Source organism: Schistocerca piceifrons, chromosome 8, assembly GCF_021461385.2.
Source record: "Schistocerca piceifrons isolate TAMUIC-IGC-003096 chromosome 8, iqSchPice1.1, whole genome shotgun sequence".
NCBI classification, from domain to species: Eukaryota; Metazoa; Arthropoda; class Insecta; order Orthoptera; family Acrididae; genus Schistocerca; species Schistocerca piceifrons.
This window is the reverse complement of record NC_060145.1, coordinates 220,033,230-220,050,291: the sequence shown is the minus strand read 5'-3', so window position 1 is coordinate 220,050,291 and position 17,062 is coordinate 220,033,230. Positions and strand designations below refer to the sequence as shown.

General features: G+C 44.5%; 1 protein-coding gene across 1 annotated transcript in view; it reads right to left on the bottom strand.

Moving 5' to 3' along the window:
* Positions 1-17,062, bottom strand: part of LOC124711741 (zinc finger protein 503) — a 292,925-nt gene that overhangs the window by 161,784 nt on the left and 114,079 nt on the right. Inside the window, exon 4 of the mRNA XM_047241952.1 lies at positions 14,871-15,284. Coding sequence (XP_047097908.1) covers positions 14,871-15,284 — 414 coding nt within the window. The remainder of the gene's footprint in view (positions 1-14,870; positions 15,285-17,062) is intronic.

Here is a 17,062-nt window from a genome sequence, read left to right as displayed (position 1 = left end):
AGCCAAAAAACTGGGGAATAACATGGTGCATTGGAATACTGAAAGAAAATCAGCCTGCTTTCAGAAAAAAATGCGCTGCATTACTTATTGAATGCCAGTCGTAGAAGCTTGCCTCTGACACATTTTGAATATAAATCTTGTAGGATACCACACCAAACATATTTAACTGAATAAGAAAATAATGTATATAGGAACTATGTGGATTTTTCTGAAGGCTTAGATAGTGGCCACTTTTTTCCACCGAGGGGGCAATGTGTCAGCGCCATCGCAACAGCATCCCACGTTTGTTGTTCTGATTTTCGGACAACTGTTCTAGGCAGCTTGGTGCCCTTGTATCTGAAACGATACGAAGAGGCTGGAGGAGATCGCTTTAAATCGAATTTTTATACTGGGCCACATATAACAGAACAGAGATGACTTTAAATAACGTAACTTAGTGAATTCAAAATCATCTCAATGGAATGGAATGACGGATGATAGCTTTGCATACAGGGTGGTCAGAAACAGTCTGAAAATCTTGTAATGGTGTTACAGGATAAGTTGTGCTAAGAAATAATTGTTATCAAAAAGAGTTCGATACGTCGCGCTCTTTCCGAGTTCATTAGTCCTAACCTTAGGCAATCAGGCCACTGCGCGCGCAAGTACAAGCGGCCCGCCAGACACAGTTAGTGCCACTTCTTCATATAGCATACCTCATAGCACACTAGACTCCTCAGCCTCTAGTTCAGCTTCAATCCCTACTGCAGTCCCAGCTGTGCATCGCTCTTTTGTTAGGTTTCAAGAAATCAAAGGAAGACAACCTTTGGCGACACCTTTCTGGCGTGCAGCTTGGATCTGTTCACGCGACGATTCGCATCTTTTTCTTAACAGTTATTTCTTTGCACAAACTCCGTGCAACAGCCTTAGAAGCTTTTAAGACTGTTTCTGACCACTCAGTGTAAAAGGATTTAGTAGAGATACATGCGTGATATATGGAACTAACTAGTTGCTATTCAAGTAGCCACTTTGGCCGTTTTTCTCAATGAGTAGTGTGGCCACTTTTCACCATCTGGCACAATTTCGGCATTACGGAATCACAAATGAAACTATCAAACCCAAATAAACAACAAGGACCTACATTTCGACGCCAAAAGACTTGCTGTGCGTTTTAGTGAGGTAACAGCAATAATACAAATGACCTACATCAGACGACTGAAAAATATTATTTACTAAGACATAATGGAACGAGGTTTCACTGTCAAACTTTTTGACGACGGTGATGGTTTATATTAGAATAGTTTGAGCACTTCTTGCCAGGCAGCAGCACTTTTGAGCACTTCTCGCCAGGCAGCAGTACTATCGAGGACAAAAAAGACGCAATGGCCCCTTTTTCCGCCCTGACGACCTAACCTCACTTTCCCCTATACCGTACAGCAAGAAGAACACATGACTAAATTTGTGGGTAGCTTTGGGGGTATACAGTGTACGAATTTAAGATCACAGATCTTCCGCAACTGGAAGCAAAAACGTTTCTAACGCCATTGGATATCAAGTCCAGTTGAGGTAGGATGAGAGGTTGTTGTTGTTCTGGTCTTCAGTCCTGAGACTGGTTTGATGCAGCTCTCCATGCTACTCTATCCTGTGCAAGCTTTTTCATCTCCCAATACCTACTGCAACCTACATCCTTCTGAATCTGCTTAGTGTATTCATCTCTTGGTCTCCCTCTACGATTTTTACCCTCCACGCTGCCCTCCAATACTAAATTGGTGACACCTTGATGCCTCAGAACATGTCCTACCAACCGATCCCTTCTTCTGGTCAAGTTGTGCCACAAACTTCTCTTCTCCCCAATCCTATTCAATACTTCCTCATTAGTTATGTGATCCACCCATCTAATCTTCAGCATTCTTCTGTAGCACCACATTTCGAAAGCTTCTATTCTCTTCTTGTCCAAACTATTTATCGTCCATGTTTCACTTCCATACATGGCTACACTCCATACGAATACTTTCAGAAATGACTTCCTGACACTTAAATCAATACTGGATGTTAACAAATTTCTCTTCTTCAGAAACGCTTTCCTTGCCATTGCCAGCCTACATTTTATTTCCTCTCTACTTCGACCATCATCAGTTATTTTGCTCCCCAAATAGCAAAACTACTTTACTACTTTAAGTGCCTCATTTCCTAATCTAATTCCCTTTCGACTACATTCCATTATCCTTGTTTTGCTTTTGTTGATGTTCATCTTATATCCTCCTTTCAAGACACTGTCCATTCCATTCAACTGCTCTTCCAAGTCCTTTGCTGTCTCTGACAGAATTACAATGTCATCGGCGAACCTCAAAGTTTTTATTTCTTCTCCATGAATTTTAATACCTACTCCGAATTTTTCTTTTGTTTCCTTTACTGCTTGCTCAATATACAGATTGAATAGTATTGGGGACAGGCTACAACCCTGTCTTACTCCCTTCCCAACCACTGCTTCCCTTTCATGTCCCTCGACTCTTATAACTGCCATCTGGTTTCTGTACAAATTGTAAATAGCCTTTCGCTCCCTGTATTTTACCCCTGCCACCTTTAGAATTTGAAAGAGAGTATTCCAGTCAACATTGTCAAAAGCTTTCTCTAAGTCTACAAATGCTAGAAACGTAGGCTTGCCTTTCCTTAATCTTTCTTCTAAGATAAGTCGTAAGGTCAGTATTGCCTCACATGTTCCAGTGTTTCTACGGAATCCAAACTGATCTTCCCCGAGGTTGGCTTCTACTAGTTTTCCATTCGTCTGTAAAGAATTCGTGTTATTATTTTGCAGCTGTGACTTATTAAACTGATAGTTCGGTAATTTTCACATCTGTCAACACCTGCTTTCTTTGGGATTGGAATTATTATATTCTTCTTGAAGTCTGAGGGTATTTCGCCTGTTTCATACATCTTGCTCACCAGATGGTAGAGTTTTGTCAGGACTGGCTCTCCCAAGGCCGTCAGTAGTTCCAATGGAATGTTGTCTACTCCGGGGGCCTTGTTTCGACTCAGGTCTTTCAGTGCTCTGTCAAACTCTTCACGCAGTATCATATCTCCCATTTCATCTTCATCTACATCCTCTTCCATTTCCATAATATTGTCCTCAAGTACATCGCCCTTGTATAGACCCTCTATATACTCCTTCCACCTTTCTGCTCTTCCTTCTTTGCTTAGAACTGAGTTTCCATCTGAGCTCTTGATATTCATACAAGTCGTTCTCTTATCTCCAAAGGTCTCTTTAATTTTCCTGTAGGCAGTATCTATCTTACCCCTAGTGAGATAGGCCTCAACATCCTTACATTTGTCCTCTAGCCATCCCTGCTTAGCCATTTTGCACTTCCTGTCGATCTCATTTTTGAGACGTTTGTATTCCTTTTTGCCTGCTTCATTTACTGCATCTTTATATTTTCTCCTTTCATCAATTAAATTCAATATTTCTTCTGTTACCCAAGGATTTCTACTAGCCCTCGTCTTTTTACCTACTTGATCCTCTGCTGCCTTCGCTACTTCATCCCTCAAAGCTACCCATTCTTCTTCTACTGTATTTCTTTGCCCCATTCCTGGTTATTGTTCCCTTATGCTCTCCCTGAAACTATGTACAACCTCTGGTTCTTTCAGTTTATCCAGGTCCCATCTCCTTAAATTCCCACCTTTTTGCAGTTTCTTCAGTTTTAATCTACAGGTCATAACCAATAGATTGTGGTCAGAGTCCACATCTGCCCCTGGAAATGTCTTACAATTTAAAATCTGGTTCCTAAATCTCTGTCTTACCATTATATAATCTATCTGATACCTTTTAGTATCTCCAGGGTTCTTCCATGTATACAACCGTCTTTCATGATTCTTAAACCAAGTGTTAGTTATGATTATGTTGTGCTCTGCGCAAAATTCTACCAGGCGGCTTCCTCTTTCATTTCTTAGACCCAATCCATATTCACCTACTATGTTTCCTTCTCTCCCTTTTCCTACACTCGAATTCCATGACTAGTAAATTTTCGTCTCCCTTCACAATCTGAATAATTTCTTTCATTTCATCATACATTTCTTCAATTTCTTCGTCATCTGCAGAGCTAGTTGGCATATAAACTTGTACTACTGTAGTAGGTGTGGGCTTCGTATCTATCTTGGCCACAATAATGCGTTCACTATGCTGTTTGTAGTAGCTTACCCGCATTCCTATTTTCCTATTCATTATTAAACCTACTCCTGCATTACCCCTATTTGATTTTGTGTTTATAACCCTGTAGTCACCTGACCAGAAGTCTTTTTCCTCCTGCCACCGAACTTCACTAATTCCCACTATATGTAACTTCAACCTATCCATTTCCCTTTTTAAATTTTCTAACCTACCTGCCCGATTAAGGGATCTGACATTCCACGCTCCGATCCGTAGAACGCCAGTTTTCTTTCTCCTGATAACGACATCCTCTTGAGTAGTCCCCGCCCGGAGATCCGAATGGAGGACTATTTTACCTCCGGAATATTTTACCCAAGAGGACGCCATCATCATTTATTCATACAGTAAAGCTGCATGCCCTCGGGAAAAATTACGGCTGTAGTTTCCCCTTGCTTTCAGCCGTTCGCAGTACCAGCACAGCAAGGCCGTTTTGGTTATTGTTACAACGCCAGATCAGACAATCATCCAGACTGTTGCCCTTGCAACTACTGAAAAGGCTGCTGCCCCTCTTCAGGAACCACACATTTGTCTGGCCTCTCAACAAATAGCCCTCCGTTGTGGTTGCACCTACGGTACGGCTATTTGTATCGCTGAGGCACGCGAGCCTCCCCCCCAACGGCAAGGTCCATGGTTCATGGGGGGGGGGGGGGATGAGAGGTATGGGTACATAATTCCATATTGCTTCAAGTATAAGCCACAGTTAGATAATGAGAGGTATGGGTACCTAATTCCATATTGCTTCAAGTATAAGCCACAGTTAGTCAGTCATAGTGGCTCGCAACTGGTCGCGTCACAGTCTCTCGGCGACACACGACCAAATGTATTCAGTGGATGAGAGATCTAGAGAACGTGCTTGACACGACGGTAGTAGAACACATTCTCTGTTTAGGTAAGTTAGAACAGAAAGGGAAACGTGCGGTCTTGCGTTATCTTGTTGAAAGCGAACGTCACGGAGAACTCGAAAACAGGTACATCCTTTGGCTTTAAGTCGTCAGAAAAGCAACACCCGAGGCCCACGAGGAAGACAGATCGTTGTGTGTAAGTCGCAGCAGAGGACACTGCAGGTCTTACGAATGCCACCAGCCATCTCTGTCGGGGAGCGAATAACTGTTTTAGACGAATTTAATAATCCCTCACAGCATGCTTAAATGCGTGCTAGATCTCGAAGTTAATAACTTTGTTGGGTATTTTTCCAATTACGTACCAATTTCCCGCGGGCCCCGCAAGTAACCAAGCATTAGCGAAATGTGACGGACAAGCCGGCTTGTGTCACGTCACAAGTTCGTTGCGAAGCCTGTATTTCTCGTGGGCCCCGTGCAACACCCACCGTCCGTGTTACCGGCTACACGAGGTAAATTTGGTCATTCCAGGTGCTGAACCAATACGTCGGTGACGAATAGAATTTACCCACGTTAGTAATCCTCGGAGCCTCTACATATTATGCGTCCATCATGGTGGGAAACGCAGAACAAGGACTCGTCTGAAATGAGGCGGTGTGGTATCTTTCCTGTATCTAGTGTTGTTGGGCGCACCACAGTGCGCTCGTAAGTCTCTCAGTTGTCATATAAAAGATTACCGTACCAATAGTTGTCTTGTCTGTAGTGCTACAAACGTTGTGGTGTTGTCCTTGTGGACACTTGTCTTGCAGGACACAAACCAGTTGCTGACTCAAGGCTCTTGACGTCGCTGTACTACCCTGTACAACGGGCAGACATTGCCTCTATCCTGTCGGGCTCTAGTCGCGTGGAAATGTTGAGATTCTGTATGTCTTTGGCCATGACTTTCCTGGATCCACCGGTTCCATATCTGCATGGCAGTCGTAGCTTCACGACCAACGTGAGCACCAGTATCGCCGAATGATAAACTGCAAGTTTGAGCCGGCCGCGGTGGTCTAGCGGTTCTAGGCGCTCAGTCCGGAACCGCGCGACTGCTACGGTCGCAGGTTCGAATCCTGCTTCGGGCATGGATGTGTGTGATGTCCTTAGGTTAGTTAGGTTTAAGTAGTTCTAAGTTCTAGGGGACTGATGACCACAGATGTTAAGTCCCATAGTGCTCAGAGCCATTTGAACCATTTTGCAAGTTTGATAGGACACAACCCTACCACTGTCGCACTTCGTCACGTACTGCTAGACCTTTCTCATTCTTATACGAGGCAGTACACGATCTTCTCAAAGACAAACAACATTCATAAGCAACTTTTGACTGAGAAACCTGCAGCATGACCTTCCTTAAATACATAAGGTGGATAGTGTTACTCTTACCTACTTTGTGTGATTGCACTGAAATACTTATCATATACACATCTAAGCACGTGGTACACAGTTCGTCGTTTGTTGCCCGGCATATCTATGGTGTACCAACTTTAACTGGCACCAGTATACATCCCGAACGTTGCTATGTATTGCCTGTGTCTGCCACAGACAAACGACTCCCTAAGACAGTTCAAGAAGAGAATAGTCGCAGACCTTCAGCTTTGCATTCGCATCTCACATTAGATACTGTCTCCCGTTATAAACTCTTAATCTAATTTGTTGACATGCTCGGGGTGAGCACACTGGACTCACATTCGGAAGGACGACAGTTGAAATCCTCGTACGAACATGCCGATTCAAGTTCTGCATGATTTCCCTAAATCACTCCATGCAAATGCCGGTATGGACTCCTTGAAAGTCCACGGACTATTTCCTTGCCCATCCTTGAAATAATTCGAGCTTGTGCTCCGTCTCTAATGACGTCGTTATCGATGGCACAACACAGCGTAATAATCCTTCCTTCCTTTCTTAATGTGCGTTTAGCCTTCTTAAGTGATCTGTGACTATCTTTGATACCTCAAGTGAAATAGAAATGTTTCGTACTGTAGGTACTCTCATGTCCTTAAGAATTTCACGAAACAACATGAAGCACGGCGATACTGTATGCTTTAAACTCTGTAGATGTGAAACCGCACAACTAGCCACAGGCTGACGGTCGCACTTTCTTTGTGTGGTTGTCCTGCGCGTGCAACATGAGGATATCAGTATGGATCAGACGCGGTTTGAGTGTTCCATTCGGAGGGATCACTATGACAGTCCTTTATCTTCAAAAACCTCGTCGTAGAACTGTGGATTTCTTTGTATTCCCGACGAGTCAATTAACACAAGAAATTTGTTCTCCTGCACACAGGGCTTCATCACATCAGATACAATACATTGAACATTATCTCGGTTTACCTGCGGCGTAAGAAACGCAAAAAATGGAAATTAAGAATAAGTTTCAGTAGAGGGAATCGATCGCACGACCTCCGGGCTACTGTTCTGTACTATTTCCGCAGAGTCAGCCGCTGCCCGTTAAGTGCGTTAACGTTAATGGCTCATGCCTCGCTGGAAATGCTATTTTTTCTAAACGGCTGGCCATGTGAATCTCCCACTTCAGTCACTTCCATTTCTGGCCAAGCCTTGGATATACCATAAATTTCGAGGAAATCGATGCTGAGTAGTAGGTGCGGTCCCGTTGTTAGTCTGCGAGAGTTCGTCCTGGCGTTGTACATGTATGGTGAACGTAAAAGTCACTTTTCGCGTCAGTGGCACCGTCTAACGAAGACGAGAGCAATTCAGTTCGTCGGAATTACACGCGACGCTCGGGGTGCTACAACCCGTACAATAATAAACGGATAGCGATTGGTGTGCGTGCGGACTGGCGTGGGACTGGCCATTACGCAAACAGTCGCCTGGCGCGCGTTGCAACAGTCCACCAGGGCCCGACTTCCCCTGGTCCCTCTGCCCGCGGCTCATTACCGGCGTTTATCTCGCTTCGTGACTGCGGCAGCCGCCGCTGGGCTGGGAAAGGGAAACCGAACCAAAGGTGAAGGATGCGCCCGCCGCTTTCTCGGCGCCCCCGCTCTGGGAGCGGATCCACAGGGGCCAGGGGCCAGCTGCGAGGGCGCCGCCTTCTAAAGGTGCCGGCAAATCGTTCCGGGCACCACCGCCCCCTTGCCTAGCCCACGAGTAGCGCTCGCTGCTGCAGAGCGCGATGCACAAGATGCGAGTTCGACACGTGGTACCACCTGGACGTCCCCAAACCAGAAACTGCCTAGAACTGCCCTTTTCACTTTCGCGAGACTAACGAGAGGAGTGCTTACACAAAGACAAATCAGAGTGGTCCCGTGATGACATTATAAAATATCAGGGTGGCGGAGAAGGGCAAATACATCAATTTGAGATGAGAGACCCTAGTCCGGAAACGACCGAGTTGAAAGTTATAAGAGAAAATTTACTCAAGTTAATCTGCATCTAGATAAGAGTACATACACACTCCAAAGCCAGCGTACGGCGCTCTGCGGAGGTAACCCTGCACCACCACTAGTAATATCCTTTCCTGTTCCACTCGTAAACAGAGTCTTATCTTTGCGGTCCTTCCGCGAAAACTGCGCTGGTGGCAGTAGAAACATTCTACAAAAAGCTTCAAATGCTGGTTCTCGTGTTCCTCGACAAAAATATCACTTTCTCTTGACGGATTCCGATTTGAGTTCCCGAAGCATCTCTATGATACTTGCGTGTTGATCAGACCTACAGGTAAAGAATCTAGCATCCTGCTCCGGTGTTTTCCTATAATCCGACCTGGTGGAGATCCCTAACACTCGAGCAGTATTCAAGAATAGGTCGCACTAGCGTCCTATATGCTATGTCCTTTATAGCTGAACCACACTTTCCCAAAATTTACTCTATAAACCAAAGTCGACCATTCGCCTTTTCTACCATAATCCTCACATGCTCATTCTACCTCTTAACTCTTTGCAGCGTTAGGGCCACGTATTTTAAGCGACGTGACTGTTTCAAGCAGGACACTACTAACACTTTGATTTTCGTACTCATCTGTATCAACTGACATTTCTCTACATCAAGAGCTAATTGCCATTCATTACACCAACTAGAAATTCATCCTGTATCCTCCTACAGAAAATCACCTTCGACACCATGTCGCACACAACAGCATTATCGACAAACGACTGGAAATTGCTGCCCACCCTGTCCGCCAGATCATTTATATACATAGAAAATAATAATAGTCCTATCACACATCCCTGGGGTAGAGATTCGCGATAAAAGTAAGCTAATAAGTGGCTAATGTCGTAGAGAATTCTTTGTAAAACCGAACTGGGATTCCATGCAGACCTGGCGACTTATTTGTTTTTAACTCTCAGTTTCCTTTATCTACTACAAGAATGTCTGTTACTAAGTCGTCCATACGGAAATCTGTTCGATGGTTAAACGACGGTATGTTTGTACAATTCTCCTGCATGAACGATTTCTTATACGCGAAATTTAGAAATTAGATTTTGGTTTTTCTGTCTTCAAGTGCCACACCAGACTGGCCAAGGACAACTGGATCGAAGCCTTAGACCAGAAGCGATAGGTAGTGGTAGTTGTATGCTTCGCGTACAGATCTTTTCACAGGCGCATTGTAAGGAACAGTTCAGCAATTTCATAACATATTAGAATAGTCTCAATGCTAACTTTAAATTTATTATACAGTATTAGCCTCGCGAGCGCTTAAACGGGCCCCAACTTCCGAGCCGGCCGTTGTTGGCGAACGGTTCTAGGAGCTACAGTCTGGAACCGCGTGGCCGCTACGGTCGCAGGTTTGAATCCTGCCTAGGGCATGGATGTGTGTGATGTTCTTAGGCTAGTTAGGTTTAAGTAGTTCTAAGTTCTACGGGACTGGTGATCTCAGATGTTAAGTCCCAAAGCGCTCAGAGCCATTTGAACCCAACTTCCGCACCCTGATCATGGCGTACGGAATTGCCGCTGAATAGTCCCCAATACCTTCACATAATTTCCGCTGAAGTCGCACGTAACTTGATTTCACAGGATGCAGTGCTGTGCAGCAATAATGAATTCCATGTACCAGCCCAAGTTTCACAAGTTGCTACATTTACAACAGTTGTTCGAAATGGCATCAATGCAGGTATGGCGTCGTCTCACAGAACTCTGTCGTATCCCTTCTAAAATCGGCGGTGTCGTTTGAACAGCGTCACAGTCAGCGAGAATGCTTGGCAGAGGGTCCTTTTCAGTCTCGACTGGCGCCACTTAGACAAGTTTTTTCACATGGCCCCACAAGAAGAAACCAAGCTGGGTGCGATCAGGTGCACTTTCTGTCGACGAAACAGTCTGCTATTTTTCTGGCTATCCACTTTTAAGGAAATGTCTGATCCAGGTGTTCATGAACCTCCAGTCCAAAGTGAAGTGGGGCTCCATCATGATGGAACAATATCCGCTGACGAATAACTAGTGGGATATGTTCCTAGAACCTGGGTAGTATGTTCCGGTACATGTATCCACTGTCAGAGGTATGAGAACGCTTATATCTTTAGACTCCGTCGTTTGTGGACCAGCGTCCCTTACCTCCAACTGATTTACTGTTCTCCATCATCAGTGAGAGCTTGTAACATCGTCAGGGAATCACCGTGTATAACGTTTTATCTACGAAGCAAAAAATCGTAACCACTCATGGTTTTAATCATTTCAGGCCCACAATGCGTTTCGCAGAATACGTTTCAGCTTCAGGTCGCGCACTGGCTCATTTCACGTGTGTTCCCGTATCCACATTTTTCTGGTGTAAATAAATAAAAGCCTGGACGATAATTACTCTTCTCTTGACCAGTGGACTGTCGACAGGATAAAACATTCTTTGACAGACACAAGTGACAGATAAACTAATTATAAAAGCAATAGTTTTTCTCTGCCTCGTGATGACTGGGTGTTGTGTGATGTCCTTAGGTTAGTTAGGTTTAAGTAGTTTTAAGTTCTAGGGGACTGATGACCATAGATGTTAAGTCCCATAGTGCTCAGAGCCATTTGAACCATTTGAAAAGCAATAGTTAGCGCAAATTACAATATAATCATCTTCTTCACTTCATAGAGTAGGTTGCACATCCTGTCCCGGAAACCATTTCGTCCACAGACGTCCGACACTTCGCTATCCAATGGGCTTCACGATTCTAGGCAAACGATGTCGCTGCATTCTTTCTAAATGGTTACACCAGGTAATTTTATATATATTATTTTTCTTTCTAAATCAAAAAAACTGCTCCTCGTACCTCATTTCTGTGTTTCGTATTTTGTCTGACTGTGCGCAATTTTTGATTGCCCTCGTGAGTTTCTACTAAGCAGACGTAATTTTCCTTTTGTGCTTCTTTGAAAGTGCCTACTTCTCACTTCCATATGGTACTACCGGTACCGCCATTGTTTCGTAAAGCTTCAGTTTACTTTCATTTTTATATTTCAGATATCTATGACTTGTTTCACGTCTTTAAATTTTCAAAGCTTTATTGCCATGTCGCTTTCTATTGTTGGGCGTACTTCACAACAAAGGCAGTTAAAATTGCTCCAATATTTTGCCATTTATCTCGGTTTTGGATGTTGTAGCGTTATCCCAAGAAATGCCTTTCGTTTTGATTCATGGGGAGATACTATCAGTCCGCATTGGTCTGCTATTTTTCTTAAGATGTGTAGCCCCTTTTGTAAATTATCTTCGGTCTGTTGCACTGCACATAAAATATTAGCTAATCTATGCTGCGGTGACAGCACCCTACCACTCTTGAAAATTTGTTTACATCTTACTGTGACCTAGACTACTTACGTATAGGCAATTGTTGGAAGGGACAGCAGCCTTGACCTTAATTTGTTTTTAGGAGTGCTGATCATGTTCAGCAGTATTGGTGTGTGTGTGTGTGTGTGTGTGTGTGAGTTAGTGAGCTCAACATCGAAGAATTTAGGGCCCATACGAAGATCAACTAAAACGAATGTGGTTAAAACGTAGAAAATGCGATAAAAGAACTGCAAGACAAATTGAGATAAAATCACACACTCTCTCTCCCAATCTCACACATAATCAACCGTTCAGTCAACAACGCTGGAAGTTCATAAGGCGAGAGGTAGGAACACATTATGCATCCAGGACATTGCCGAACATGATCTTTTTTGGTAGTCTAGGTGTTAAGAGGGTGGAGAGGCACAATGTTGCGTGGGGGTATTAAGCTCCAAATCTTCGAACACTGTACGCTCACCGGTCAAAGTTACTCTCACACTGTACTCCATCCCCACGTGCGTTTTTCAGTAGCGCATTCTGCTCTATTATGAATGACAATACGCGATCACATCGAACAGTGCAATTAGGGGAGCTCTTGGAACGAGACGATATCTGACGAATGGACTGGCCTGCCCGTTTCCCCAGCTTAAATCCCTTCGAGCACGTGATGGATGCGTTGAGGAGAAGCACTGCAGCTCGCCCATATGCACCAACGACCGTCCAGCAGTTGTGAACAGGACTGGTAGAGGAATGGAATGCTCTACCAGAAGAACTCCTTATCAACTTGTGGTCAGCATGGGAGCACTTAGCACAATATGAGTTTCCGTTAGCGATGATCACACACCTACAGTTTGTAATGTCCAGGAGATCATTAAGAATCACCGTCACTTCATCGTAATTACTGTCCTTGAATAAAAATGCCATTTCTGTTCGTCTTATTGTGCATTTCTTTCAGTTACCTTGAGTAATATAGTGAGACAGTTCCTTTAATATATGTTCCAAGCTATATCGAGCAAAGTAATTTGGCAGTGACAAACCATGCGGAAGTTAGTTTCGTCCTTCACTTTTGCACACCAGTGTGCTTGCTCATTCCCTTCAACTCAGTTCTTAGTATTATCTATAAATATTTAAATCATTTTACGCGCTTTAGACTTTAGGCTCTGGTCCTTCAGTCGGATGCTAAGGTCTTTTATTCGTTCTACATATTGATCATGGGTGCTGTGTAACACCAATATAACTTCAGAGTTTCAACTCTAACTTCCATCACAATGGTCAGCCTCGGTAGCTTAAGTGTCAGTCAGTCTGAATACCATGGTTCCCGGTGCTGAAGGGTTTCTTTCTTAGTACGAGGACTGGAACGGGCTGTACTCAGCCCAGTGAAGCCAACTGAGGAGCTGTCTGAATGAGATGTAGCTATTCTAAGGTTCAGAAAATTAACAGCAGCTATGGGAAAGCACTGTTAACAACATGTCCATCCATACAGCATCCTAATGACGCGATTGGTGGAGAATGACGCAGGATTTTGACGGTGCTGTCGTTTCTGACGCTACCAATGCTATCGCTCAGCGAAGGCACTGATTTTCTCTTAGCGCTCACATACTTTACTCATGGACGGAATTTCTTCTAGATAGTTTTGTTGTGGACATTGTTCAATACATCCTACGTTGAAGTGCGTACTAAATTTCGAGATTCTATAAGTCGTTGCCCATCTTGGAGATTTTGCATTCTTTTAAACCTGACATGCTTTATTCAGCACTTCTGCAATAGTGTCCTACATGTTTTGTGTAACACGAATGTTGCAACCATAAATTTTCCTTGTACAGACACAGGCCGTAGTGAAGCCACTCATACTGCCCTTGCTAGTACCAGAAAACACAGTGAGAAAGTGAAATCAAATGAAACCAGAAAATCTAATTACAGATTCATGATACTGACGAGATGGTGAGTTTTTTCGTGCCGAGCCTGAACCAATTAATTGCGTAACAAAAATCGAACTGAAGATTACGTTCTGTTAGTCTAGCAGAACACTTGGAGATGCAACAGATACATTGGAAAAGCTGCGTACACTACGTTTGTCCGTCCTCTTTTGGAGTATTGCTGCGCTGTATAGGATCCTTACCAGATAGGATCGACGGAGGACATCAGAAAAGTTGAAAGAAGAGGAGCTCGTTTGGTATTATCGTGAAATAGGGGAGAGAGCGTCACGAACATGAGCCACAAGTAATCACTAAAACAAAGGCGTTTTTCATTGCAGCGAGATCTTTTCACAAAATATTAATAACCAACTTTCTCCTCACAATGGAAACATATTTTATTGGCGCTTACCTATATAATGACAAAAGATCATCGTAACAAAATAACAGAAATCGAAGACCGCATGGGAATATTTAGATATTCACTTCCGAACGCTGTTCTAGAGGGGGACGGTAGAGAAATGGTGTCAAAGTGTTTTAATGAACCCTCTGCCAGACACTCGAGTGTGAATTGTAGAGTAGTCGTATATATGTAGACAATATGTTCATGCCCATGGGGGGTCACACAGCATACTTATGTTTATGATAGGCATCAGTACCGAATGGAAAGAAAATTTGGTCTTCTGATACACGTTATGTGAGGCTCGTGAAAGAGCGATTGGTTGGTTTGGGGAAGGAGACCAGACAGCGTGGTCATCGGTCTCATCGGATTAGGGAAGGATGGGGAAGGAAGTCGGCCGTGCCCTTTCAGAGGAACCATCCCGGCATTTGCCTGGAGTGATTTAGGGAAATCACAGAAAACCTAAATCAGGATGGCCGGACGCGGGATTGAACCGTCGTCCTTCCGAATGCGAGTCCAGTGTCTGTGAAAGAGCGATAAATATCGGACTGGTGCTTTATGGCGTAACACTTCGTTTTTGTTTTTGTCTTTTTTTTGGTATAAATCAAGGTTTCCGATTAGATTATTACGAAAAGCCTTTGAAGGAAAGTGCTTGTTAAAACAATAAAGAAACTGTAAATGATTTTAAAGAGATTCTGAGCGAAACACACTTTCGTTACATTAACAGAGAAAGCCAGCAATTTCTATGCTTTTATTTGGTCCCTCAGTACCAGTCTACGTCATGGAGCTACATAGTGCACAATTGTGTGCTCACCGGAGCTGTCGCCGTTGTCCAGGAATCGGGGATCGGACTGCCGGTCCGGTGAGGGCGCGTGGTCGGAGCCGATGCCGCTGCTGGGGCCCGAGGAGCCGCCCCCGGCATCGGTCGACGCCGCCCCCGTGGCCGTGGCGTCCTTGCCCGGCGTCGCGGCGGAGGCGGCGGCGGAGCGGCGCAGGTCGACGGCGGCCATGTTGCCGCGCGCGCGGTGTACCGTGTCGTAGTCTCGCGGCGGCAGCAGCAGCGGGGCGCGGGGAGCGCCGCCGCCCCCGACGCCGCCGCCGGCGCCACCCCCGGAGCCCAGCTTGGCGCGCAGCTCCGCCGCCAGCGAGTCGTACAGCGACGCTATGCGGTCCTGGCCCTGGCCCGACGACCCGGAGCTGTCCGATTCGCGAGTGCTGCTGCTGCGACCTGAGGACACACGTAACATATGCGATGTTTATTTGTTACACACTTTAATGAAAATTTCAAATAACCCACACTGTTTATTGATTGTAACTGCCTTACGCGTTTGATTATACATTAATTTCAAACAAATGGTTACATTGAATTCACAACAGAACTGAAACATATACAGAGTAATCTTAGCCGATATAAAAGCCTTCATATTAAAAATACTGCATATACGGCATGTTTGGGTAGATAGTACCTACTCTTCTGCTGTGAGCAACAAACAAATGTAATCTGTTAGATGATTCACTTAAGATCACACGGGATATCAGCTTGGCTGGCCGTGTGGGTCTAACGCGCTGCTTCCCGAGCGAGAAGGCGTGCTGGTCCCCTGCATGAATCCGCCCGGCGGATTAGTGTCGAGGTCCGGTGTGACGGCCAGCCTGTGGATGGTTTTTAATGTGGATTTTCATCTACCTCAGCGAATGAGGGCTGGTTCCCCTTATTCCGTCTCAGTTACACTATGTCGGCGATTGCTGAGCAAACACTGTCTCCACGTACGAGTACACCATAGTAACTCTACCACGCAAACATTTGTGGTTACACTCTTCCGGTACGAGACGTTCCTCGGGGGTCCACTGGGGGCCGATCCGCACCCTGGGTTCGGTGTGGGGCGGCGGTGGGGTGGGTGGACTGCTGTGGCCTGTTGTGGGGTTGTGAACCACTGAGGGCTACGGCGGGACGAAACCTGTCCGTCGTTTCTAGGTCCAAGGTTTAATGCACAATACACACACACACACACACACACACACACACACACACACACACACACACACACACACGATCATGAGCCAGTCTGCACTTGTCTGTAGCTCACAATAGATGACAAGGTACTATGTACTCATACGTTCAGTATAAGCAGCGTTTCTACTACGAAAACTTTTGTGTGTGGGAAGACTTCTGCACAGATGTTTCAGTTCTGTTATGGCTGCGATATAACCATTCGTTGACTAATGACAATACGTAAATATTTTCCATTTAACGTTTGAATATTATGTATAATCCAAACGCGTAAGGCAGTTTCAATCAATAAACAGTGTGACCAAGACAATCAGAAATTTTGAATTCAACATGGCCGCTAAGTCTCATATGGCATTTTTGTAGATCATTAAAATACAGTGCTCATTATACATCACACACGTACATAAGCTGACCGGACAAAATATTAGTCACTCATCGTACATAGGGCACACTGTTCGTTGTGCAACGCTGTAAACAGTGTAGAAGCACAATCTAATTTATTCAAATGGTTCAAATGGCTCTGAGTACTATGTGACTTAACATCTGAGGTCATCAGTCCCCTAGAACTTAGACCTACTTAAACCTAACTAACCTAAGGACATCACACACATCCATGCCCGAGGCAGGATTAGAACCTGCGACCGTAGCGGTCGCGCGGTTCCAGACTGAAGCGCCTAGAGCTAATTTATTCAGTCGCGTCACTCGCTGTATAGAAGTTGTGCAGTCTGACAGTTGGAGTAACACTTGCGTCTCTGTGGCGAGAAAGCGAACTGTACGATTAATGTTCGTTTTTAATTATAATTAACGAGATAGCTATTATATATTTTCTTTCCAAGCATTCGTGAATTATCAAGTGACGTGAATGATCGTGAAATAAACAGCCAAATCTCACTGATTCAGTGACATGAGCAACAACTTATTCATAAAGAAGTGCTTTCGAATATGTGCATAATCGCATCTTACTCCGCGGAGGCAACAGAATACAAACACATAGTTCA